Raw genomic sequence first — 27841 nt, forward strand, 5'->3', positions numbered from 1 at the left:
AGCCTCCCAAGGGCTAGAACAAAGGATCCAAGTCCTTTGTAACTGTGCGATTTGGGTCATTTAACCTTCCTGCTTTCAGCATTCTTATTTGTGAAATGTTGTTCAGATTTGTTATTTGAGGCGGCTGTCACTATGCTATCTGTATGCTACACTGTGCTATGTAGATTAATTCTAAACAGTTATAGTTCTGGCATTGTTAGAATTTTCCATTTCAGAACAAATCGAATCTTACTCCCTGTCAGGAGAAATAGACTTTGATATGCATTAGGGGACGAGGGAAAGCTCAAACTTGCTTAATTTAAAAAATGAGTATTTGGCTGTGGATAATTTAAGCTTTTAGGATATTTGTAATCTTTTTTGCGTAGTTCTAGTCCATTGACCAGAACTCTGAAAAAAATTACTAAAAAGACTACACAAGCCCTCACTAGAGAAGTGTTAAAATGTGCTTGAGGGCAGTGACCAGGTTTCCTCAGCCTAGTATCTGATCCCTGCCGGACCCCAATAGTATTTGTTGAATGAATGAAAGGAGGTGTATCAGTCAGGGTTCAACCAGAACTGCAGAACCGGTAAGGAGATACGTATGCATGTATATGAAGGTGTTCACTTACCCGCTGGCTGAGCAAGCACGAGATCCACAGGGCAGATAGGAAGGAAGGATCGCAAGCAGGCTGGAACCACGTGGGCATGAGCTGAAGCTTGGAGTCTCTGAACTTTAAGAGAGCCTCTGCCTTCTTAGAAAAGGCTTGCAACTGGTTAAGTCAGGCACTCCCAGGCTAATCTCTCTTTTGATTAACTTAAAGTCAACTGATTAGGGACTTTAATTACATTGGCAATAGCCCTTTACAGAAGCACCTAAATTGGTGTTTGATTGTATGACTAGAAGAAGGTGTGTGTATGCTACAGAGTGGCTGCAGCCTCAGCTCTGTCCTGCAGCTCTAGCAAGAGGAAACTCTTGTAGCCCACCCAGTCTAGAAACATTAGAAAGGGAATCTGGGGGAATGTAGTTCAGCCTAGCCATGTTGACACATCGTGAAGCCATCACAATAGGTAAAGCCTGGTTTAGGATCATTTGCAGTCTTAAGTATTTTTGTTTGTTTATTTTATTTTAAAAGGGAGTTTTTTAAATTGTTTTTTTAATGTTGATTTTTTTCTTATGTTATTACCTATAACAAATGGTATACACAGTATGATAATTTATGGTGTAAAGGTGACCTTTTTGAAATTACTTTGGATCATACCATTTAAACTAGTCTTTGGTCTCCACTGGCTAGGAGGCCACATATAGCTCAACAGCTCTGCTGTTAATTTTGAAAACAAAATAGTTCATTTTCATGTTTGGCTTTTAAGCTTCCAAGGGCCCAAGTCCTACCTTGGACCGGACTGATCTTAGAATATCTCCCACCCCCCTTCTCCACCCTATTCCCAAACTTCATCCCCATCTAAATGCACTGCCAATGTAACCTCTTAAATGTTTGTTTTCTTCATTTGCTTATCATAAAATAGGCATGCATATATGTGTTTGTGTGCTTATGTATGTGTTTGTACGTGTGTGTTTTCATTGCCTCATAGTAAAACCTACTCTTGAGATTTAGACATCAGATAATTTAGAGAACAGAAATCTTTTTTGGTTCCTGATTATTATTTGAATTTGCAAGAGGAACAACTGCTCCCAGGCCGAGCTGGGGTCTCCACCCGCTTGCCAACAGCAAGACTAGTTTGCATCACATTTGGAATGAGCAGTTTCCTCCCACTTTAGTTTCAGTATTGAAAGGGTAAAGGAGACAAACTATTAAAGGCCACCTTCTGAGTGGTGCTAGCACTGTACTCAGTAACTCCATCATTACTGGCTGTGTTTACAGTCTGTTCGGTCCAGGACTAGATTCAGACCTCAAGAGTTTATGGCCTTATCATCAATTGGGTATATTGCATTGGCACATTGCCGCACAGTTAGTGCTCAGTGATGATGCTATGCTCTCTATCAAATCCCTCCTCCCCAAAATGGCATGATTTTGGGGTGTGAAGGTGTGAAGGATGCAGACTTCCCCATCTCATGGTTGATGAGAGTGCAGCTGCATGAGGGGCTACCTATGCTCCCCTGTATTCCTAATGCCTAACTCTGACTTGAACTCAGGAGATGCTCAGCAAATAATTGCTGAACGAGGGAGTCAGCCCTCCTTTTCTCCCTGGATAGTCTGTCTGTAAGTATCAGGTGCTGCTATCAGCCAGGTTTTTCATCATTTGTGGCTTTGAATTTCAGGGACATGACAAGTATCATACTGTGGCTGGAACTGATTTTTTTTCTCTCTGATAATTGCACACAAACTTCATTTCTCTGAAGCTTCTACTTACTAGTTATTACCACTCATTTCACCTTGCTTCAAATTGTGCTTTGATATAATTTTTAAGTGTATATTTTCAGTGCCTCTGCTTGAGTAACTGATAGTCTTCATAATAAATTTCCATTTATTATCACTTGACTTATTTATTAAAGTATTTTATTATTACTTTGAATGGCCAGTCTCATGAGAAGCTCAGAGTAGGTCATGGTAAGTGTATTTTTTGACTTGCTTGCGGACATACTAATGCCTAGTGTTTTAATTATTTCAGAAAATACAGATTCCTTGAAAGGCCCACAAACGAGAACAATCAAAATTGTAGTGGTTAAGAACATAGAGAAGAAAAAAAAGAACGTGAGCCTGCCTAGGTTTGAATTCCAGATGGGCTACTTCCTAGCTATGTAATCAAGGGCAAATTATTAAATCTCTAGCCCTCATTTCCTCATCTGTAAAATGGGGATGAGCATCCTAATTGAAAATCCAAAATCCAAAATGCTCCAAAATCCAAAACTTTTTGAGCATCTAAATGACACCACAAGTGGAAAATTTTACACCTGACCTCATGTGATGGGTCACAGTCAAAATATAATCAAAACTTTGTTTCATGCACAAAATTATTTAAAATATTGTATAAAATTACCAGACTATGTGTATAAGGTATATATGAAACATAAGTGAATTTTGTGTTTAGACTTGGGTTTCATCCCCCAGATATCTTGTTATGTATATGTAAGTATTCCAAAATATGAAAAAATCTGAAACCTGAAACAATTCCAGTCCTGGACATATTGAATAAGGGACACTCAACCTGTAATAAGAATGTATACTTCATAGGGTGCCAGTGAGGATTAAATGAGATAATGTATACAATGACCTAGTACAATTTCTTCACACATAGGTAAGTGCTCAATAATTATTAGTTCAATAGGTATAAACTTTACAGTAATAAGACTGGGATACAAAAAATGCAATTTTCCTTATTTCCTGTAGAAGTCATTTAAATCCCTGACTCTAAACTGTTCCATGTGTGGTGGCTGGGTGGAGGCAGGGGAGTGGAAGAGTCTACTTTCTCCTTTGGAGTTGGTCTTACGTAGGTGTCTGTGGCAGATTTACTGGTTCTGTGCAAAGATGATGCTTGTTGTTCCCGCTGGCAGAGTTCAGCAGTACCTGATTGCACACTCAGTCCCTACCTGGCTCCTGCATAGACTGATTTCTGGCTCCTTTAGCTCCTGCTGGTCCGTGTTGCTTCATTTTGGGAGGCACCCTTGTGAGGACTATGGTTCTCTCCTCAGCTGACCTCCTGGTCCCTAGTCAGAACCAAGGGAAACTTCTCTGTCCTTTCTCGGATGCCCCAGGGAACTCACGGGGGTGCTTTGCTGTCAACCACTATGGTTGTCCTGTTGCTTCTCTTCTGCCCCTTTTGCCCTGGTGTAGGGTATTATGTAAGTCAGCCACCTCCAAGAATCCCAGACAGTCACTCATGTCCTCACCACCATCAGGGACAGCAAGGGTGGGGAAGGGGCTGGGCAAGCCACATTTCCATTCTCGAATCTTATTTCCTTTTGCTTCTTCAACAGCACTTTGTTTCTCCTCTCCAACATGAAGCCCTTACTGGCGTGTGGTTTCAAAGGGATGAAAAACCGGTTTTGTTAGCACTTCCTTTGGATCTGTATTTCTCTCACTTCAAGGCAGTACAAGTCAAGAATCTGGGGTGTTTGTTTTGTTGATCCATTTCCAGGTAGAGGTAGAGGGAACCCCCCTCTTGGGTTGATGACTCCAAATAGTTTGCCATAAATTAACACACCATAGGGCTACTGCTATTATTATTTTTTTTTATTACACAAATCTACTTAATCTAAGTGATTCTTTTACTTCCTTAAGGCAGTGGTTTCTTGGTCTTTGGATTTCACAGAAATGAAAAAATATTTTGTTTGGGGACTGACGAAGGGTTGCCAACTTTTAATTTTATCAGCTAAAAAAAAACTCTTAAAATTGCCATCTCTTTCTACCATTTCTTTTAGTCTCTCCCTCCCCCAAAGTGGAAGGATAAAATTGAAGAGCAAAGAGCAATTCTTTTAAACTGAGTAACTTTAACCATATGAAAACTCAGCAAATTGCCCTGAGTTTGCTCATGTAGCTGCAGTTAGGTGAAAATTCCTTCCAGACCAGCACCAGTCAGCCCAAGCGACATTTGAAAATCACTGTCTTGGAGTGTTTCAGCCACTGAGTCTGGTTCATTGTCAGCTGTGATTATATATGAAGTGCTTTCGAGAACCAATCTATAGAACAACTCAGGCCAAAGGAAACACTGTGCCTAAATATTCAGCCAAAGGAGTGTTGGGTTTGCCTGCATTTCTGGAAAATTGCCTTCATTCCCTACTTCACTGTATTTGGGTAAATAAAACATGGCCTCAGAGAGCTGTGGCAGGAGAAATTATAAAGATTCAGCAAAGCCTTGTGATCTCATTTTGGATCTCCTTAGGATTCCTCATCAAGCTGCAATTACAGGGAGAAAAATTCTGCCTTGGGGTATGATTTTAATTGCTCATCGTGTTATGACTTGACTTTCTGTGCTGCATTTCTTTCCATATCACTGCTTCTGTGTTTGACAGCTCCTCCCAAGTCACTTGGTTTTACACTAAGAGCGAAGTACTGATTCAAAAGGCAAGGCAAGGCAAGCTCCTACTGTTGCCTTCGTGCTTTTACCAGAAAACCGTATGAGAACCAACTTTTTCATTTCTCTACCCCTTCAGCCTCAGTTCTATGAACCTGTGGAGCCGGTGGACTTTGAAGGACTTCTGATGACACACCTGAGCAGCCTGGACGTGGAGCTTGCCCAGGAGCTGGGAGACTTCACCGATGACGACTTGGACGTGGTGTTCACGCCAAAGGAATTTAGGACTTTGCAGCCCTCTTTGCCGGAGGAAGGGTAAATCTTTTTCTCAAAATGTAGATGGGATTGTGACTGTCATGACTGTTATCAATGAGGGGGGAGATGCCCTAGATCTGAACTTCTTTTTAAAAAATAAAATTACCCAATTCATTAAGATGAGTGGGGCAACTATATGATACTCGCCTAGGTATAGATAGTTTTTGAATTGGTTTGGCCAGAGGCTTTGAAAAGCTGTATGGAGACTAAGGGATACAGTGGGACAAGACAGAATGCTCAAGAAGGGTTAAAAGTGCAGGCTGTGGAACCAGACTGCCTGGGTACCAGCTCAGCGACCTTGGGCGAGTCACATGACCTCCCAAAGCCTCAGTTTCTTCATTTGTAAAAATGCCAAGAGCTTTCATAAAATCCATTCAGAAGCATTTTATCTGCTTCCATGTAAAAGACTGGATCAAGTTAGAAGGTCAGCCCACATTTATTGAGCATCTACTATGTGCTGGGTATTGGAATAAAAGGATGAATAACGCAAAGTCCCGTCCCTTGAAGAAAATGTTTTCCAGTGGAAAAACAGTGAGGAAAACTCTGGAGAGTGAATATGCAGACACATACTTAGGTCTTGAGTTTCTGCAGGAGGTTTGTCTATGTGTTTATAGGTTCAGGCATTAGCTCTTAGTATCAAACTAACTATGGAATTATAGCTAAATGAAACTCCTATTGCTTCCATAGTATAAAAATAAATGTCCCTTTGGAGGTTTAGGATGAACTTTTATTTGCATTCATTTTGAAAGCAAAATTAAGATTCACATCCTCCTGGACATTGTCATCTTCCCCAAAAAGTCCCAGAAAGAAGATCATGAAACACAGCCCCTGTCCTCACCACTCTGAGGTATTCTGGTTCCATTTTGGATTTTACTTCACATAGCTTAAGGAGGCTGGATGACAGTGATGGGGGATTTCTGTGACCTTCCTTGTTCAGACAGTTCTCACTCATGTAGGAGAGCTGACTGTATGTGCAGCTCTAATGTCAGAAAGATACTCATTTCCCAGAAAACAAAAACATTATCCTCCTTGAAAAGCATTTTTCCCCATTATCAGTCCATTTATTCAGCTGTGACTTTAATATAGGTAACACTTATTATTTTTACCCTCGGTAAAGTATCATTTACTTTTATTTCTTTGTGTAAAATTTATGATTAATTGTCTTCAAACATGGTCAGAATCTTGGAAAAACCTGCTTAAAATATTTACAATAGATTTAGAGGGAGGAGGATTTGTTTTTAAATTTGATAAGGAAGGTTATTTTTACTTAACATCAATTTTTGAGCATACTATTATCTTGTCACCATAATTTATAGCTAACACATTATCTATCTGATGACTTTAAAACAACCTTTATTATTTCGGTTGTTGCCCAAAAGTCTTCTGTATAATTAAAGCAAGGGATGGTATCATTGTCATCATCAGAGTACAATAAGTGACTCCTGTTGAACACCCTGTGCCTAGCCCAGAACTTTACGTTGAGCTGAGATGGCATGTAATTATGAGCATGACCTCTACAGGTGAGCTGCCTTGTGCAAGGATTCAAGTCCCTGTTCCACCACTTACTGTGTGACTTGGAGCAAGATCCTTATTATCCCATTCTTATGCGAAATGAGAATAATAGTAGTGCCTGCCCTATGGGGCTGATTGAAAATGAACTGGATTAATACATGTAAAGTGGTTACATCAGTGCCTAATGCATAGCAAATGGTACACATGTGAACTTTCACATACAGATCTTATGTGCCAGATTCTTCTAAGCACTTTGCACATTAACTTATTTATAACTCTTTAAAGGAGGCACTCTTCTTATTATTACCATTTTAAGGTAAGAACACTGAGGCAAAGAAGGGTTGACTGACGGACTGGCTCAAGGTCACATAGCTGTAAGGGATTAAGCTGAGACTTGGGCAGTAGGGCTAGACCACATGTCTAACCTTTACAATATTTCATCTAATAGTCACAGTAAGTCCACAGGTAGGTACCATTCTTATCCCCTTTTTACAGACGAGAAAATTAAGATTTGTTTATCTCTAGTACTAACTCATCTGCAACAACAGCAAAAAGCTACTGTTGTTCTTTCTGATTTAAAGACTCTGAAACACTAGCAGAGTATCTCTTACGGTGCATTCCTAAGCACGTGGGACAGAACCACCAAGTTCATGACCACCAGACAAAGCCAGTGTCTGCAAATTCATCAAAGCATAAGACAACTGTTCTTCTTCTTGGCTTTCAAAAAGGAGAACATGCATGTCCCGACAAGGGCACACAAACACAAAAAATACGTCCAAATTACCCCTGTCAGAAATAGGTATTTATACTTATTTTCTTTGTTATGTATCTGATTACAGCAAGTTCTACCTGTCTTGTGTCAGAGTGCCTTCAGGGATAGTTATGGTTTAACATGATTCTCTATAATAAAGAAAACCCACAAAGCATAAAATACCAACATGTTTATCTCATCAAAGTTAAATGCTATTGCCTCAGAGACACTTGGAATGAATGGGCAAGAACAGCCTTAGCATTCTCACTGATACGGATTTAAAATCATGTTGCACTCCTTGTTTTGTTGTCTTTACCCAGTAATAACATGTTTTTATTTCATTTTCCATCTCATTAGGGTTGAACTGGACCCTCATGTCAGGGACTGTGTTCAGACCTATATTCGGGAGTGGCTAATCGTGAACCAGAAGTAAGTTATCTTCCCCCTCCTCTTTATATGTAAATATTTTTTATTTTTATTTTTTTTAATTAATAGTCCTTTTTGGAATGGTTTCGAGTTTACAGAAAAAAATGAGTGGAAAGTACCGAGAATTCTCATATATTCCCTCACCATCTCACCCCACCACCACATATACAATTTCCCCTATTATTAATATTAACGTCTTGCCTTAGTGTGGTACATTTGTTATAATTGACAAGCCAATATTGATATGTTGTTAACTGAAGTCCATAGTTTACACTAGTGTTCTTTTTTTGTGTTGTATATTCTATGTGTTTTGACAAATTTATAGTGACATGCATCTGCTTTTATAGCATCATACAGAATAGTTCCACTGCCCTAAAAATCCCGTGTTCCACCTACTCACCCCGCCCTCCCACGCTGGCAACGCCCATGTTTTTTACTATCTCTGTAATTTCACTTCATTCCTCCATGTCTTTTTGTGGTTTGGTAAGGCATTTTTTATCCCTGAATAATCTTCCATTGTATGCAGTACCACAGTTTGTTTATACATTCACTTATAGAAGAAGAAAGTTACATCTTAAACATAAACAATAGAGCCTTTTTGTTTTAATTTCATTCTGATGAATTCCTACGGGGGAGAAAAACAAGTGAATTGAAAATCGGCCTCAGACTCAAAGGTGGCATTTAAATTTTTGTGACCAAGAAATAAACTGCTTGCTAGCCTTCCAGTAAAGGACCTTTCTCTCCTTGGGTTAATCAAACCTTCTGTGACATCGTTCTGAACTTTTTCTCTCCATGCCATTGACCTAGACAGCACTCTCTCATGAGAAACATCTATGCACGTGGAAATTCTCAACCTGTGTGGGCGTACGTGTTGGGCAGTGGGAGGGGACTGTCTGCAGTTAGTGCACACCCCGCTAGAGTCACACCAGAGAACCTTTGAACCTTAAGTAGTTTGAAATTCTGATAGTCTCACCTCTCCTATGCTCCAGTAAGAGTTACTGCTCTATGGGATAATGAAAGACGCTGGGGATTGGATTTTATCCAGTTCCTGGAAGTGTTCTATTGAATTTGTACTGATGTTTTCTAGAGTAGTGTCAGCATGCATACTATTTTCAATAGCTGAGAAAGAGAAAGCATCACCTATAAAAAGTAATTAAGAGAAAGTTAGATGCTAATCTATCATCTGTTCTAATATGAATGGAAAATGAAGTTTGCCAGGCAGTCAAATGAGATGATGCTTTGCTGATAATAAAAGATTTCAGAACAAGTTGTTCTCAAGCTTTTAAATGTTATTAGAGGTACTTTCTGGATATTAAAGATCTAAAAAAAACCTGAGAAGGGTCCATAGAAAGGCCCATTTTGATACATTTATTAATAGTTTTCAGATTTATTTTTTATTTGGGACCTGCACTTTTTCATTACTAATGGCAATGCAAGCTCATTGGAATATTCTTTTTTCTCTATCTTGCTCAAACTTAAAAGAAAAAAGGTCTCTTTCTGGAATATTCATCCTAGAAATTTTAGAAATTATAAGCAAACAAAACAAAAACACTTGATTTTACTATAGACAGATAACCGCCATTAACATTTGATGTATAGCCTTTGAACTGTTTCTTTATATATGTTTGTGTACAAACTAAATCAGATTATAATACTATTTTTATAACATACATCTTCAATTTTCACAGTAAGAGGTGATTATCTCTTTCTATTAAATATTTTTCCTCAACACAATCATTAATCATATATTTATAACAAATAAATAAATAATATATTTATACCAAAATTTATTTAATCAATTTTAATGTTTAGATAACTCCGTTTTTCAGGTTTATGCTTACAATGCAGCAACATCCTTCTCACTAAAACTTTGTGCACATTTATGATTTTTTTCCTTTGGAATATATCCTTCCAAGGGGAATTTCTGTGTCAAAGGGTATGCACAAATTTAAGAATTTAGAATAATAGACCAAAGATTATTAACAATATTTTCGTGGATCCTCAAGAATATTGAATGCTATCATATATTAATAATTCTAATTTTATTTGTAAAAAGACTGTCTTTTATCTTCTTTCCTTTGATTATTAGATTGGGCATCTTTTTTCCATATATTTTTTGGCCCTTTATAATTTTTTCCTGGGGCTCTGCTTATTTATGAAGTTTGTGCATCTCTATTAATATATTTGTCTGGTCTTGTTTATCTTTAGGAGCACTTTTGTTTGTTAAAGATATTAACCTTTTGTCACATATTATAAATTCCTTGTCCAGCATGCCTTCTGTCCTTTAAAATTGTTTATAATTTTTAACATTCAGAATTATTTATGTATTTAAATCTACTTAATCTATTTTATTCTATTTAAATCTATATTTTTCCTTATGATTTCTACTTTTGGTGTCATGCTTAAACTTTAATTCACAAACCTGTTATTATTTTCTAGGAGTTTAGGATTAAAATATTAACTCAGACCATCAGCCACTTGACCATTGCTTCTGTTCCCTTATTTGTCTCCATTTTTTAAAATCTTTTCTGTAGAAGCAAAGATTACCCATATATTTATTCTATGCAAGTTTTTGCATTTTTCCCGATAAAACAAAGCAATATCTGCTTTAACTTTATCTGTGGCAACATACTAGGGATGAGGATTGCCGTTGGCCCAGTTCTCTACATACTTGTATAATGCACTAGTTCCCTTCCCTGAAATCAGCTAGTGGACAGGTAGAAGTGTGCAACTTCAAAACTTGTTGTCAGTTTCTGGCAAGCTTTGACTAGTGTTTTATTGAGGGAGCATCTTTTTTTGTCCTTGTGTCTGATTCTCTGGTACTCTGCATCTGATACTCTGACCGTGAAAATTATAATTCCTAACACATTCTTCCAAGGGATTATTCTGTGTATCATTAATATTCTATTTGTGGGGAGAATCCAGTACACTATTTCTAGATGCTCTTCATCTCCCAACACCACATAATACAGTTTCAGTGCAGTTGTTTTCTTTGAGTTGTTTCTATATGGTTATAGAGGATGGTAGGAGAAGGTCAAGGAGAAGATGGTGTTTCAAATGAATGAAACCAGGTGCAACCTGTGAGTTCCTTCATAGATAAGCCACTGCAATGAAGAAGAATTCAGATTTCTGTATGGACACTAATTGTTCAAGGACTGGCAGGCAGGAAGGTATGCACGCCTGCCCGTCTTTATCCAGTGAGTCCCCTTTTGGGGAGACCAAGTATGATGTACATCCTTCTCTCTCCAGCTCCATCTGATCCACAGAGATTCTGTCCAGATTCAGGCATTAAGTGACATTAAGCTTGGATGAGTTTCCATTTTTTCTGTGTCTTCATAGGTGTTTTGCTAAGAAGTCGGAGGAGGATGCAATAGGGGTTCTTGACCAGTTGTTAATTAGTGATTCATTATTTAGCTGTCCTTTAATTTTTCATTTTACGTGCCAAATCATGTATGCCTGTTTTGAAAGAAGTCAAGTAACATGGAAGTGCATTAAGTAAAAGGCAAGTCTCATGCCTCACTCCTCGCCAGCTCCCTGCTCTTCCCTTCAACTCACCCTTCACTGCACAAAGGTCAGCCGTGTAGCCTTCCAGGTCTCTTCATGCCTTCACAAATATATATGGCTATATATATTTTTTACATAAAGATATTTGTATTTATGTATGTAAATACATATATGTGGCCGGGCGCAGTAGCTCACGCCTGTAATCCTAGCTCTCTGGGAGGCCGAGACCGGCGGATTGTTTGAGCTCAGGAGTTCGAGACCAGCCTGAGTAAGAGCGAGACCCCGTCTCCACTAAAAATAGAAAGAAATTAATCGGACAACTAAAACTATATAGAAAAAATTAGCCAGGCATGGTGGCGCATGCCTGTAGCCCCAGCTACTCGGGAGGCTGAGGCAGGAGGATCGCTTGAGCCCAGGAGTTTGAAGTTGCTATGAGCTAGGCTGACGCCACAGCACTTAGCCCGGGCAAAAAGAGTGAGACTCTGTCTCAAAAAAAAAAAATATATATATATATGTAAATATGTATGTATTTATATATTATGAATATATGTAATATTTTTTTAATAACATCCTTGACATCTTTCCATGTCAGAGATATATCCCATTCCTTTGAAATGCTGCCTCATATTCCAAGGGAATACGTATGAGAGAATGTACCATACATTATCGAATCTTTATTAATTGGCATTTTAGTATCTTCATTTTTCACAGTTACAAATAATACCTCTGCAAACATCTGTGCACATTTGGCCTTACACATGTGTGTGAATGTTTCTGAAGTTAGAAATGGAACCAATGCACATAGTACATTCTGATAAGTACTGCCAAATTCTTCTCCAGAAAAGTTGTGCTAATTTGCTCCATTACTAAACAGGCAAGAAATTATACTTTCCCTTCATAATATTCCTGCCAATGCTGAATATTATGGATTAAAATAATATTTAAAGTCCTCCAATTTTAGTCTAGTTATGATTTTAATCTGGAAGCTATTACACCTACTTTCTGAATACAGTTTCCTATCACTGAGTTTCCTTTGGTTAAGTATTCTAAAATCCCAGTTAAATATGCACTTAACTGTACAACGTGAAATCCTACTCTCAGGTATGTGCCTGAGTGAAACGAAAACCTATATTCACATAAAAATCTGTATGCAAATATTTATAACAGCTTTATTTATAATTGCCAAAAACTACAAACAACCCATATTATACTCAATTGGGTAATCAATTAAGCAAACTCTGGCAAATCCAAACAATGAAACACTACTCAGCAGTAAAATGCAACAAACTACTGTTACATGCAACAACAGGGATGAATCTCAGATGCATTATGCTAAGCAAAAGGAACCAAACAAAAAAAATAGCTGCATGGTTCCATTTATATGACGTTCTAGAAGAGACAAAGCTATAGAGATAGAAAACAGGTCACCAGAGTTTTGGAGTAGGGAATGGGGCTGACTACAAAAGGACTGGAAAAATTTGGAGGGGGGTGCTGGAACTGTTCTGTATCTTGAGTGTAGTGGTGGTTACACAACCATATGCATTTGTCAAAACTCACAGAACTGTACTCTAAAAAGGATCAATTATAATTGTACTTCAAAAGCAATGGATAGAAATCTAGGAAGATGCCTAGCATTAAGTAGTGACTCATTAAATGTAAGCTCTTGTTACTTTGCTATGGTTTATTATACTATTTTATAGAATAGTGGTTTCTCTGGAGTGGGAGTAAATGGATTCAAATCCTGCCTCCACCGCTTACTAGCTGTGTGACCCAAGGCCAATTAATGTATTTCTTTGTGCTTTAATTTTCTCATCAGGAAAATAAGATTTAGAATAGTACTTACCTCATAAGTAGTTTTTGTTTGTTTGTTTGTTTTTTTGAGACAGAGTCTCACTCTGTTGCCCAGGCTAGAGTGAGTGCCGTGGCGTCAGCCTAGCTCACAACAACCTCAAACTCCTGGGCTCAAGCAATTCTACTGCCTCAGCCTCCCAAGTAGCTAGGACTACAGGCATGTGCCACCATGCCCAGCTAATTTTTTCTATATATATATTTTTAGTTGTCCAGATCATGTCTTTCTATTTTTTAGTAGAGACGGGGTCTCGCTCTTGCTCAGGCTGATCTCGAACTCCTGACCTTGAGCGATCCACCCGCCTCGGCCTCCCAGAGTGCTAGGATTACAGGTGTGAGCCACTGCGCCCAGCCTCTCATAAGTAGTTTTGTTATATACAATAAATTAATCAAAACACATCAACTACTCAGATTTCTTGACATTTAGTAATAATTCAATAAATACTAGCTATTATTTATGTTATTTTCTAAGTAGTAAACATCAGAAGAAGCACTTACATTAGCACGTCGAAGGGATGAACAAAAAACTCTATCCCATACATTTTAATGCACCGTGGGTGGACGGACCTGCCTTCCTTAATGAAGCCACTTTGCCTTCCATGGACATGTCTCTGTCATCCAGAATCATGCAGTCAAACACTGATTTAGTTAGCTCTTTTATTCTCAATTATCTCCTTGCTGATATTACATTTCTCTATAAATATCTAGAGATAAGCTTTTATGCCCTTGCTATCTGTAATAATGACTTTGAATTCCACTTAGGGTGCAGAGGAGTGGAGTAATGGCCACTTGTGTTCCCTCCCACTCTCATCATTCTATAGGGCATTTGCCACTCACATTCTATAATTGAGACATTTAAATCATACAAATAGTGCTGCCCATGAATGACAGAGGAAAGTTCTAAAACTTTTTAACCTGATAGGGAAAGATTAAACTATAAAGAAACATGAAACGCATTGTCTCCTTTCTGGGGAAATGTATTTTCTTACTTGAAATGTTCGTCTGTGTTACTTAGACTGGAAGATTCCTTGAATGAGTTCCATTCTGTTTTTCATGTCTATAGCACCAAGTTTGGTTTCCTTGCTCTAAAAGTAATAGTACTTTTCTCTCCATGACTTTTGAAAATGACTATTGGTTTAATGACTAGCGTGGTGCCATGTTGGCTTGTCTATCTCATCTTATTGCCATATATTTTGTGTGGATTAATGTCTGATGACATCCTTTGTGGGATATTAAGTATTTTAAGCATTATTTCCTCTGTCATTTTCTCTAAATGAAACAAAGAGGGACTAACTTCAGAATGTTTTTGCTGTCTTGGTGGAGAGCCGAACTCTTAAGTGATTAAACTTGTTTCCATACTGTTTATTCTCGGTGTATTATCCGCAGCGACAGTGAAACATTTCATGAGTGTTATGGGCAGCATCATAAAAGCCCTTAGACTTTGTCTCTCATTCAGAGTGATTAAGGTAATTCTGAAGGAAGGTCGTGCTCAAGGAGAGTTGGGATATCAAGGAATGGGGTATCATCTGTTTTATTACTCCATATTTTACTCCCAGTGAACTGGTAAACAATTAAAATTCAAACACATCAGTGCATATAATTCAGTTACTCCCCAAAACATCATAAAAATGTCTCCCTGATCAATAATTGCTTATTATGACATGCATTTGTTGTGCTGGCTGTCAAGGTGCTCCACTATTTGCTTTCTAAAGTGTGAAAAGCAGGCCAGGCTCATCAGCCTATGCAGGAACAGAGAGCAGCGCGCTGTGGATATCACCGAGCCACTCTCGACCTGTGTGCGCAGACTCCTTCCCCACCAACCCAGACGCGCTAAGGCCCCGCCCAGGCTCTGTTCCCACGTGCCAAGCTGCCCCAGGCTGGGGTGCCTCCTCACACCATGTGGGTTCTGACTCCCCATGCCAGGCAGTCCTTTTCAAATGAATGTCCTCCTCACCCTGTCTGGGTTTCAGCGTCCCATTCTGGGCCTCACCCGGTGCCCCCCACCCTGAGACACAGATGACTGCCTTGTTCTGAGGCACCTTACGATGCTAGCACCAGGTTGTACAGGAACGCGGGGAAGTGAAGGGGAGAGGGGGTGGGAAAGCGAAGGTAAAGGGAAGAGGAAAAGAAATGAACATATGTAATTTCTAAACCTCACTATAGGCCCTCAAAATGAGCCACATTTTGCCCCATTTCACCCTTGAGGAAGCTGTGGCTCAGAGAGGTTAAGTCACTTGCCCAAGATCTCTTAGCTGGGACATAAAGAGCCAGCACCTGAACCCAGGTCCTTCTGACTCTAGAGCCCAGATTCTGTCTGCTGCACCACACTGCCTTGAAAGAGAATGCTCCCAGAATATGTTCAGCCTTTGGATTGTCTTCAAATGTGTAAGAACAGTGTTTTAAGAAAAGGAATACAGTTCTGGGAAGCAATAGTGTTCATTTCACGAAGATGGTTTTTCTAGCAGTTGGCCTGCTTCCCCATCCTTCTCCTGTCTGCACACGGGCTCAACAGGAACTCGGCTGTCTTTGACTCAGTCGCCAGGGCCGGGTAATGAGGCTGGGACTCTCACTTGCAGCCAGTGGCACTGAGCCAGCAGTCGCACTACCTACCCAGTGGTGGTTCTCTCTGCGGCCAGCACTTCTGGAATGAGTCATCTTTCCATGCTTGCCAACCCTTGTCTTCTCCTCCTCAGCCAGCCGCACCCTCACTGCCGTGAGGGAGCTTTGCAACTTTCTGAGAATTTACAACGGGGAAGTAGATGCTAAATCTATTATGAGGAAGGGGAGAGAAGTTTGCTCTGGTTTCAAACACATGGTCATGGAAGATGCTAGTCTTAATGCTTTCCATAGCAAAAACGCTGAAGGCTGGCATATCTATCAGGTTAAAGTGTGTACATTGTGAAATAAACTTTTAACACCATCCCATTACTAACTTTTTAAATGCCCATTTGTCATTGGCTGTGGGGTGCAAACATTCTAAGAAAATGGAAGGCAGAAAAGAAAGCAAGCATGCATTTGCAAATGATAGCCAAAGAAACCAAATAAATTTCAGGTCCCTAAAAGTTAAGCAGATCCCTAAAAGTTATGATTTTTTCAGATATAGTGTATAAACTTTTTATCATGAATCTTAAAGCTGGGGAAAACTTCTGGGCATTCACTTCACGTCCATGCCTCACCCTATGAAGAAACAGAGGCATAGAGGGAGAAGTAACTTGAGGATGATGGACACAGGCATGCTGTGTGTGTGTGTGTGTGTGTGTGTGTGTGTGTGTGTGTGTGTGTGAGATGTTCACTTGTAAGTAAACACTATTGGAAATAGGTGCATTTTACTATAAAACAAAAAATAAAGCTAAAGCAGATATAGTTCTGGTAGCTGAGGCTGCCACACAAAAGGTCTTTAGCTAGGCTACTTTCCTAATTTTTATTTCTGTGGCCTAAGAAGGTTTCCTTGTAAACAGCCACGTGATATTGAACCTTTGACATTAATACCTTTCGCAGGTCCTAACACAGGCAAAGGGTAAATACCAAAATGTGAAATTTGAATTTTAACTCACTGTTTGTTTTGATCTTAGAATGAATTCATGTTAGGCGATTTCTTTAGTAATATTTCCCCTTATGATTGGACTTTTAGGGAAAAATAAACACAGATTCAGTGTGTTGTCATTTGGGGTAGTATAATCTTAGGCCACAACTTCATATTTGCCTATATTTGCCACTACTTTGATTTGGTTTCCCTCTTCTCCCCCAGATGTTAGATCACACACAACATTTTTTTTCTTTGAGCTCCTAGAGAGAATCCAAAAACAGTCATTTTAGGGAATGCCTTTAGGAAAGCTTGCCCACCCAGCACACATATACACGTTGCTGCCTAAATGTATGTTGGTGAGGATAACTTTTAAGAAGCTAGCAGGCTTATAAAATCCCAGGTGAGGATTTCTTTCAAAGAACTCTGTTAATAGAAAATAAATCTTACAAAATAATTTTGCTAATATGTATTTCTACTCTTTTTTACTGCTACCATTTGCACTCTTAGAGCAACTGGAACCAAAATAATTTTCATAAATAGTTTAAATAATTACTACTTCTGATGACTTGTTTAAAAGAGTCTCCAAAATACTTTTTGTTTATTAATGTTTATGAACAATATAGTTTATATTTTAATTTTTGTTTGTTTTTTGCTGGTGTTTAGGAATCCCAAACCAGAAATTATTCTGGATATTTTTCTCAAAATCTTTTCTAAATACTTAGTTTTATTTCCTTATTCAGAGTATACTTTTTTCATTTATTTATTTTTTTCATTTCCCCAATTTGGCCTGCTTTTTACCCAGCCCTATTAATACAGATTTGGGTCAGGGCAATTCAGATGGCCAAGAGACATCGAGGATGGCCAGTTACAGTGTACTTCATCTTGAATTAGTCACCGAGCTGATTGTGTCTGTTTTCTAGGTAGTTTCTTGTCTCCTTGTGCTCAAAACAAATTGCTTGTCTTCAGAGCACAATAAAATCCAGAGAGAGAGAGTCCTGTTCTCCCTACGGATGACACTGGGGCATCTCATTCTTTCTTTAATTAATTCAAGCAATTATCAAACACCTGCTCTGTGGGTGCCACTCCCTCCCTCCGACACCCCTTCCTTTCAAGGAGTTACATACTCTGTACTGGATCATTGCTAGTAGCTCTCCTACATTTCCTGCTTTATCTCTCTGGCATTCGATCTGCCCAATACATTCTGCCCTCACTTCCTGTCCCTTTTTACCTGCTTGCCCAGTGGTTTTTCTAATAAATGGTGTGTGTTTATGCATTTGACCTTGCAGCATGTTTTCCAAGAAACCTTTGAGTCATAAAAATGGGGAACACACACGCCGGTTTCTCTAGTCATCACTTGAATATCTGTTGCCTTTCTCATGCCGGTCTCACTTCTCCAGTGACAGTGCTAGACGTTCTATTTTAAACCCTTTGCATAGCTACATATTTTTTAAACACGATTTTAATGGAGTTCGTAGAAGGGGGATTTCTAATGTTAGCAAAGACTTTCAGTAGATAAATCATTTATTTCTATTTTTTCTTAAGCATGTCTTGCCTTTGTTATTCATTATAAAGAACATTAATGTGGAGATTAAATGGTTTTCTCTATTTTTATCTTCAAACGATCTCTATTTGCTGCTTCTGCACATTGCTAGATTTATTCCAGCCTCTTACATACACTAGGGTCATAGTTTAGCTTCAGCTTGGAGCCAAATGCCCCACAGCTGAAATGACCGCACCTCTGAAGTGGCATTTTCCCAGGCCATGCCTGCCTTTAATAATGAGCCAGCCAGGAGGCAAGTTTGTATCTCATTACAACGGAGCCTTGTATTAGGCTTGGTGCTTAATTAGATGTGAGGAATTACAATTGGTCCTCTCTTTGAAAGCTCTCTCCACACCATGTCTACGCTTAAGCCATTACTTTTATTTTAATCTAATGGTTTTGCCTGTCTCTCTCTCTCTTTCTGTCTTCCAATTAAATCATATCAACAATAAAAGAAACCAAGGAAGTTCGGAGATTTGCAGCTTTAAAAAGACTGGATCTCGAAAAGATTTTCACAAGACTCTTCAGAAACAGACCTTTGAGTCAGAAACCTTGGAGTGCAATGAACCCACCACTCAGGTATTTCCCATCAACAAACATGGTTACTGGGTTACTGGGCCGTTCTGCCCAGGTCACGCTGTCAGCTTGTAAAACCAGAATAAAGGTTAGACTCACAGAATGTTTGAGTAAGAGGAACGCGACCATCTGAGTCACTGTTATTTTTTTTTTCAAATTGTTTGTAGGTACAGAAATTGGTGTTCAAACAAAAACCAAGAAGTTCCATGATTAAAATAGATCAAAGTGAAGGGGCTCTAACTGGGGGAGGGGGACACCTTGGGCCCATCCCTAGAACAATTCCTGCAGAGACTCAAGGGAGCCCCTAGGCAGACTGCATAGCAATTAAAAGCTCCACACTGAGGCCAGACTGCCTTCATTCTCCTACTAATTCTACCACTTACTAACTCTATAACCTCAGACAGGGTAATGCAACTCTCCCCTGGAAAACAAGGTTGATAATACTAACCAGTTTATGAGATTATTTGAGTATTAAGTGGGTTAATATGTGTAAAGATTTAGAACAATGCCAACTGCACTTAGTGCCCAGGAAATGCTGGTCACTGTTATTGTTGTTGTCATTAATTATTATTATAAAGTAGTTACAGTTTAAAAGTCAGGTTAAAGAATATATCTTGTGAAATGAACTTTTAACTTGTAACTAATTTTTTTTAATGCCCGTTTGTCAATAGTTTTGGGATCCATGTAAAGAACTCCAGAAAATACTCTAACAAACTAGAAGACAGAAAAGAAAGCAAGCATTCATTTTCATAAAATAGCAAAAAAAAAACAGTAGCCAATAAATTTCATGTCTCCAAAAGTTAAGTTCTCTACACCCATGTTCACAGCAGCATTATTCACAATAGCCGAGAGGTGGAAGCAACCCGAGGGTCCATCCATGAATAAATGGATAAACAAAGTGTGGTTGTCTGGGGGTGGGGGAGGGAGGCATGGGGAGCTATTGTTTAATGAGTACAGAATCTCAGCTTTGCAGGAGGAAAAAAGTTATGGAGATGAGCAGTGGTGATGGTTGTCGTACCATGTGAATATACTTAACACTACTGAACTGTACACTTAAAATTATTAAGATGGTAAATTTTATGTTATGTATGTTTTACTACAAGTAATTTTTTAAAAAGCCATTGCTCTAATCTAACCTGCCCATTTTATAGATGAGAAAAAAACAAGAAGAAAAAATTTGTCCAAGTTTGCACAGAACGTCTTGTAAACTAGTATAATTTTCGGCTTTCATGTGTCCTCATAACACAGACATCTCACCATGCTCAATATTATTAGGGGCTTGAAAATAATACTTACTTTTCAAACAACATGGTCCCTAAAGCCAAGCCAACTACTTAATATGAGCTTCACAGAGGAACCAACCATCAGTTCCGGTGCTGAATGTGACAGGCATACTGAGGGATGGAATACCTGTATGCTCTACTCTGTAGAAAATTTAAGGGATTTTTCATTGTTAATTTTGACTAAATTCAGTTTTTTCCCTACATAATGATCAACTATTAAATTGTTCCTTGTATTAGCTAGACAGAAGCCACACTATGTATTTCAACAGAAGAAATTTAACACAGGAAATTGATTATACAGGTTTTGGAGGACTGGGAAAACCAAAAGGGACAACTGAGGTCATACCAAAATCATAACTACAGGAAATAGCACACCACCCTGGGGCTGGGATCTAGAGGAGTGGTTCTCAGACTTGAGCTTTAGCAGAATCCCCTGAGGGGGTTGCTTGTTCAACCACAGGTTGCTGGGCCCTACCTGCCAGAATTTCTGATTCAACAGGTCTGGAGTGGGGCCTGATGATTTCTAATTAGCATTTCCCAAACAATGATGATGATGCTGGTTTCAGGACCACAATTTGAGGACCACAGGTCTAGGGGAAGAGCTTAGAGTTGTTAGAAACTAGAAGCTCAGAAGAGGAGCCTCAGAGCAAGGACTCAGATCTCTGAGAACGGAGCACTGCCCAGCTGGTGGTATCTCAGGATCTCAGAAGAAAGACCTCATGGAGTCTGGACTCAGACCTCCTAGGAGGAGAGATTTCCCAGCTGGTGCTGGTACCTTCAAGAAGGTAAGATGAGGATGGCTTTGGAACTGCCAAAAGAATCTGAAGGGTGGAACCAAGATAAGAGGAACTGCAAGTCACTTCTCCCTCCTCCAGGCATCCAGCATCCCTGTAGCACCCCTATTGACAAAGCCTGCAGGAGCTGCAGACGAAGCAGAAACATGGTCTTCTGAGTCCCAGATCTAGCATCACAGAGCAGTACACAAGGGTGCGTTTGGAGCTGAGAGACAATAGCTGAAGACCAGTACATAATAAAGCACACTCTGTCCTACAGCCAATAACAGAGCACTCGACTAAGTCAATTGGATGGATTTAAGAGCCAGATTGACCATATGATCCAGCAATCCCACTACTGGGCATATATACAAAGGAGAGGAAATCAGTACGTCAGGGAGATATCTGCACCGCCATGTTTATTGCAACACTATTCACAATGGCCAAGTTATGGAATCAACTTAAGCGTCCATCAACAGATGAATAGATAAAGAAAATGTGGTACATATACACAATGGAATACTATTGAGCCATAGAAAAGAAAGAAATCCTGTTATTTGCAGCAACATGGATGAGACTGGTGAATATTATGTTTAATGAAAAATGCCAGGCACAGAAAGATAAATATTGTATGTTCTTACTCATATGTAGGAATTAAATAAATTGATAACATAGAAGTAGAGAGTAGAATAGTGGTAACTAGAGGCTGGGAAGGGTGGTATGAATAGAGAGAGGTTGGTTAACAGATACAAAGTTACAGCTAGACAGGAGGAATAAGTTCTACTGTTCTATAGCAGCCTTCCCTAACCTTTCTGGCAACCTTTTTGGCACAAGGCACTGGTTTCGTGGGAGACAGTTTTTCCACAGACCCGGGTGGAGGGGGGATGGTTTCAGGATGATTCAAGCCATTACATTTATTACATTTGCACCTGCTCTCCGGTGGCTAGCGTCACTGCCTCAACGCCACCTCAGATCATCAGGCATTAAAGTTTTATAAGGAGCACGCAACCTAGGTCCCTCACTGTGCAGTTTACAGTAGGGTTTGAGCTCCTGTGAGATCTGACAGGAGGCGGAGCTTATGCGGTGATGTGAGCGATGGGGAGCGGCTGTAAATACAGATGAATCTTCGCTCACTTGCCCACAGCTCACCTCCTGCTGTGCGGCCTGCTTCCTAACAGGCCATGGGCCAGTACCGGTCCACAGCCCGGGGCTGGGGACCACAGGTCTATAGCACTGCAGGGGGACTATAGTTGTTAACAATAACTTGTTCTATATTTTCAATTAACTAGAAGAAAAGATTTTGAACATTCCCAACACAAAGAAATGATCATCGTTTGAGGTGACAGCTATGCTCATTACCCTGATTTGATCATTATACATTGTATACAGGCATTGAAATATCACATTGTACCCAAAAAATATGTACAATTATGTGTCAATTAAAAATTTTAAAAAGAGCCAAATTGTACCAAAGTTGTATGTCTTGAAGTAGTAGAATAATATTCATCATGGAGAGATGCTTAGACCGTGAGACGACCAGCAACCTTTTCCATTCCACTCTCGTTCTTGCATACATTCTGACTGAGTGGAGTGGTGATGCCAAATGCCTGAATTTATAAAAGTCAGACACATATGTGGTATGACTCCATGGTACACACATATTCATAAAAAGTAGGCCATATTGCACATAATATTATGTAACTTCCACATAATATTGTGTAACTTCGTTTTTCATCTTAACAATATACTGTGATTATCTTTCTTTTCCAATGAATACATGTTTTTTTTTTTAATGGCTACATAACTTTCCATTGTATGAAACTTCCAAAACCTCTTAATGCCTCCTCTTTTGGGGGGCATTTAGTTTGTTTCTACTATTTTGCTGTTACAAATAGTGTTTCAGAGATGCTCTTGTCCTCACATCCTTGCACACTTGTCCAGTTATACCCTTAGGATAAATTCTTAGAAGTGAAATTTCTGGATTAAAGGATACGAGCTTTTTTAAGACTTTCGACACATATATAGCTTGACATCCTTTTAAATAAACTTGGGAAATTAAACTCATTTTCTCCGAACTCTTATTAATTCTAAGACAAATAAAAGTATTACTAATTAGTTCTTCTGGGGACACTGTCTAGGTATGGAAGCTAATTTTTTCTTCATCTCTGTTCCCTTTACAATCAGCTGCCACCTGAGACATTGCAGGAGCCAAGAGCTCCCAGAACAGTCCTTTGAGCTGGTGTAGGGGCACTCAGAATGTCCAGTGTTTGACATACTGCCGTAGGCTTTCCTGCAGTATAGCCCCTAACAAAAGTAGGCTGTCCCGAACACCTGGTGATAGAGTTGTTTACCTTTATACCAAGAAGGTTGGAAAAGCACTAAAATCTGCATACGGCCTGTCTGCAGGCAGGCTCCGAGGGGTTTGTGCTATGAGACCTAAAGTTCAGATGAGGTTGTCTAAAACAAAAAAAAATGTCAGCAGGGCCTATGGTGGTTCCATGTGTGCTAAATGTGTTCGTGACAGGACCAAGCATGTTTTCCGTATTGAGGAGCAGAAAATATCTTGAGAACGTGTTGAAGGCACAAGCAGAGTCAGAAAGCTAAATTCGAAAATGAAAAATGTGATAAAATGAAAAGTTATAAAAATGAAAAGGCTTAAAATATTACTAATGAAAGTGTCAATATTGATTATTGCTAGTTTGGGTAAAATTTATCATCTAGCAGAGTAGCAATTTTATGAGGTAGGCTAGATGCCACAAAAAACATATATACTATAGAGAAATTGTACAGTAGTATGTCCATTTAGTAGAAGTTTGAGAATAACATTTTACCATAAATTTTATAGATGTTTATCACTGATCTATCTGTGATAGATATGTCTTACAACATATTGTTGTTTACAGTTATTTGTGCTTTGCTGGGTTTTCAGTTAGGCATGTAGTCCTCAATTACCAAAACATTTCTAATGGAATAAATCATCTACTTTGTCACTCATTTAAGACTGTTTTTTTTCAAGTACACTAAAACAAGCACAGCTAAAGTGGATACTGCTTCAATACCAAATGCTTTTCCTTTTTTTTTTTTTTTTTTGTGCTTATTCCTATAAATGCTACTTAAGTCCTGTAGGAAAATGTTTCCTGCTTCCACAACTTTGTCTTTGGAAACCTAACATTCAGCTTTGGAGTTTATATAAAGTTGAATTTGGAAGGCCTCACAGGTCACTTTATTTTCCAATTTCAAATCCAAGCTCTGGCGTGGAGACTAAGAAGGGGGTCTCGTTATTTCCCAGTCCAGTCTCCTTTTCGTCACACCTTAGTCCAGCTCTGTTTTGCTTGAGCGTGAGACGTGTGGTTCATTAAGTGACTTGGCTGCCAACCTCCAGGAAAGAATGCTCCAACAGCTAGTAGGAACACAGTGCTATTTTCAAACCTCTCCTCAGGACTGGTTTATGGACATCTGACGAGTAACTACCTGCTTCCAGCTTAGAAGGAGACATATAATTTAAGGATAGTCCGGCCAGGAAGATACGACATCATTCTTGTCAAATCCCCAGTTTCTTCAGAAAACTTGAGGCTTCAGATTGTATAGTCCCAGATTGGAGCAGTCTTGAGACATCCCAGATTCTTTTGTTCTCGTTTTGGACCCGCTGTTTTCTCTCCCAGACAGGGCCCCGCCGCTTGAACGTGCTGTGCGATGTGTCTGGGAAAGGCCCCCTCACTGCCTGTGACTTTGACCTCCGCAGCCTGCAGCCTGACCAGCGACTAGAAAACCTCCTGCAGCACGTGAGTGCCGAGGACTTTGAGAAGCAAAATGAGGAGGCCCGGAGGACCAATCGGCAGGCCGAGCTCTTTGCCCTGTACCCATCAGTGGACGAGGTGGGTGCCATGGTCTCTATCCTGGAGAATTTCAGTGAAGACAAGAGAGTCGTGAGGAAGATTTTATTGTTTGTTATTACTGTATAGCAATCCGTGATGTCAGGATGCTTAATTGTATGTTTTCTGTGATTGTGTTTTTCACTAAGGCAAGCCTGGGCCATAGCAGAGCCAATTACTGATCATCGTACAGATGGGATTCTGATAATAGTAACTGAGATTTTCATAGCACTTTACAAAACAGGTTCACTGGTATCATCTCATTTAATCCTCAAGACATTTCAAGAGTCTACTTGCAACTAATTCATCAACACATATATTCCTTAAACCTTGATGTTCTTTACTGCTTCACTATTTTTTAATGGTCTCTATGAGCATCTAGAGATACCTGCTTTCAAAACAATTTCAAGCTAAAATAATCACAACCATCTCCCAGTGTGCATGACTTTGAGATCTTGATTGTCCACTTCTTTGTTTATGGAGCTGACCCAGAACAATTTGGTAAGTTAGACTTTGCCTGTGGATGGAATAAAGAATGGCCATTATTCAAGCCTTTATCTGTTTAGGCTCCTTATGTTTTATGTGAGTCTCTCAGTTTTCCCTTCTGCATGTCAGGTTATCTACACTTCTGAGTCTTGCCGGAACAGGTTACCACTATATCTCTGCTGTCCAATTGTATTAAAAGTTCTGTTGCAAGAAATAAGATTTGGGGAAACTTTACATAAAAGATATGCCATCCATGCGTGCCTCTAAATATTTGAAATTTGGTCCCTAGTTGAAGCAAAACCATCAGAGAGCCTGATTCTCACCTCTTATAAGGCCCCACCCCTGTGAATTGTGTTTGCTGACCTGCCCTGGGGTGAGCTCACCATTGGTCAGCAAAGAGGATGATAAAGGAAACGGAAGTCGTGAGATATGATATCATGTCCACCATGGAAATACTGTTGTGGACATTGACCTAGTCATCATCCAGCTCCCCCATCAATGAGGACCTAAAGGGAAATTATCCCCAGTCTTCAGAAGAGAATTAAGCTTCCACTGAGATGACATGACACTTGGAGATTGTGCCCATTTTGTAACTGGCTCTCCTAAATTCTTAGAGTAAATTTCTGTTCACCTCGGCCAAATGTGGCAGCTTGCTGATTGGTGTCCTGAATTTACTCCAACTTTTTTTTCTTTATTTATCCTCATTTTCTAACAACCTTCCTTTTCTCATTTATTTTATTTATAGTTCTATCAGCAGCCTCAAATCCTCTTCTGAATGAGACAGATTAAAAATAAATTAACATGTGGAATCCAAAACAACGAATCTCACAGAAACAGAGTAGAAAGGTGGTTACCAGAGGCTGTGGGGAGGTGTCGGAAATGGTGATCAAAGGGTACAGTCTGTTAGACTGGAGGAACAAGTTTTAGTAATCTGTTGCACTACATGGTGACCACAGTTAATAATAATGTATTGTATATTTTAAAATGGCTAAAAGAATAGATTTTCATTGTTCTCACCACACACAAAAAAATGTAAGTTGGTAAGGTGATGGATTTGTTAATTAGCTTAATTTATTTTTTCTATAATACATACATAGATCAAAACATCACATAGTACCCCATAAATATACATGATTATTTGTCAATTTAAAAGAATAAATTTTTTAAATAAATTACTATGAATAATGTGGGCAATATTATCATCTCCATTCATCAGATGAGAAAATAAGAATCAGAGAGGTTAAACAACTTGTTCAAGATTCAACAGATAAATTATAAAATTGGGAACCCTTACCATTAACTCCAAATTTCATGTTTGCTTGTTTATGTATCTACATATGACTACCTCATATATTAGCATGTGTAACTGAAATCCAAAGATGATATCTTAAAAATCATATGTTATAACTTCTCAGTTTCTATCTGCAACATGAAAACTTTTTACCAGATTTGTCAAGAAATATTAAATCTGATGATTTGACCTTTATTTGTCTTCCTCTTCCTCCCAATTTCATGGTAGAGATGCTAACATGTACTAAAGGGACCCAAAGTGGATACCAGAAAAGAGAAAACAATTAAAAGATGAGACACTAGCTTGTCAAAGTCTCCCTGGTGGCATGAGATGGGAAGATGTCCCATCTGAATTGATTAAGAGAATGAAACATAGACTGTTTTTGCAGGAACTTTGTTTTGTGGTCTTTGAAACAATGCAGAAACTCAGTTGGGACTGAAAGTTAGACTCTAGCAGAGGTCCTAATGGGGTCAGCTTTTATTGTTAAGGAGGAATGCTTTGTAATTGGTGTACCAGTTATTTGTAAACTGGTATGTCCAGAATGCTTGAGGGCCTCTATAGCAGCCTTTTAATATTTTGAAGCTGTTCTCTAAGAAATTGCATTCATACTTGTAATTTGTACTTTCTTCAAAGTAAGTCCTGTGGAAGAAAGGTAGATTTACACCTACTCTGAAATGATTATAAAATGCTGATTTTTATGACATATTAATCAGATTCTTTTGTATTGTCATTACTTGGTTTCCCAGTAAGGAAAGTGAGAGGTAAATTATTGTATCCAAATTATGACTGAGTCTACAGGGGAGGCAAAAGTGGGACTCAGCCACCAAGCTTCTGCAAGGCAAGTTCTTTGCTTGATTCATTCAGATTCTACAAAAGGCATCCTATGGGTTGATCCCTAAAAAGATGCCACTGTACTCCAAATCATAGCAGAGTTTCCTGAGGGCTCTTGGTTACAAATGACAGAACTCAACTAAAAACCAATTCAGAAAAAAAGGGGGAGGGTACTTGTTGGCTCACATAATGAATCACAGGTACGCAAATACGGAGTTAGCCTCAAGATCCTGTGTGTCAATAGATGGAAGAATATCATCTCTCATGCTTTCTCTCTCATTATCTCTTTTTTTTTTTTTTGAGACAGAGTCTCACTGTGTTGCCTGGGCTAGAGTGCCGTGGCGTCATCCTAGCTCA

General features: G+C 39.1%; 1 protein-coding gene across 1 annotated transcript in view; it reads left to right on the forward strand.

Annotated features, from left to right (window-relative positions):
• Window positions 1–27841, forward strand: part of DOCK8 (dedicator of cytokinesis 8) — a 164424-nt gene that overhangs the window by 6296 nt on the left and 130287 nt on the right. Inside the window, exons 2-5 of the mRNA XM_012641593.1 lie at window positions 5090–5265; window positions 7886–7957; window positions 18828–18951; window positions 24667–24879. Coding sequence (XP_012497047.1) covers window positions 5138–5265; window positions 7886–7957; window positions 18828–18951; window positions 24667–24879 — 537 coding nt within the window. The 5' untranslated portion in view covers window positions 5090–5137. The remainder of the gene's footprint in view (window positions 1–5089; window positions 5266–7885; window positions 7958–18827; window positions 18952–24666; window positions 24880–27841) is intronic.

The sequence above is a fragment of the Propithecus coquereli genome, unplaced genomic scaffold, assembly GCF_000956105.1.
Source record: "Propithecus coquereli isolate 6110/MARCELLA unplaced genomic scaffold, Pcoq_1.0 Scaffold166, whole genome shotgun sequence".
Classification (NCBI taxonomy): domain Eukaryota; kingdom Metazoa; phylum Chordata; class Mammalia; order Primates; family Indriidae; genus Propithecus; species Propithecus coquereli.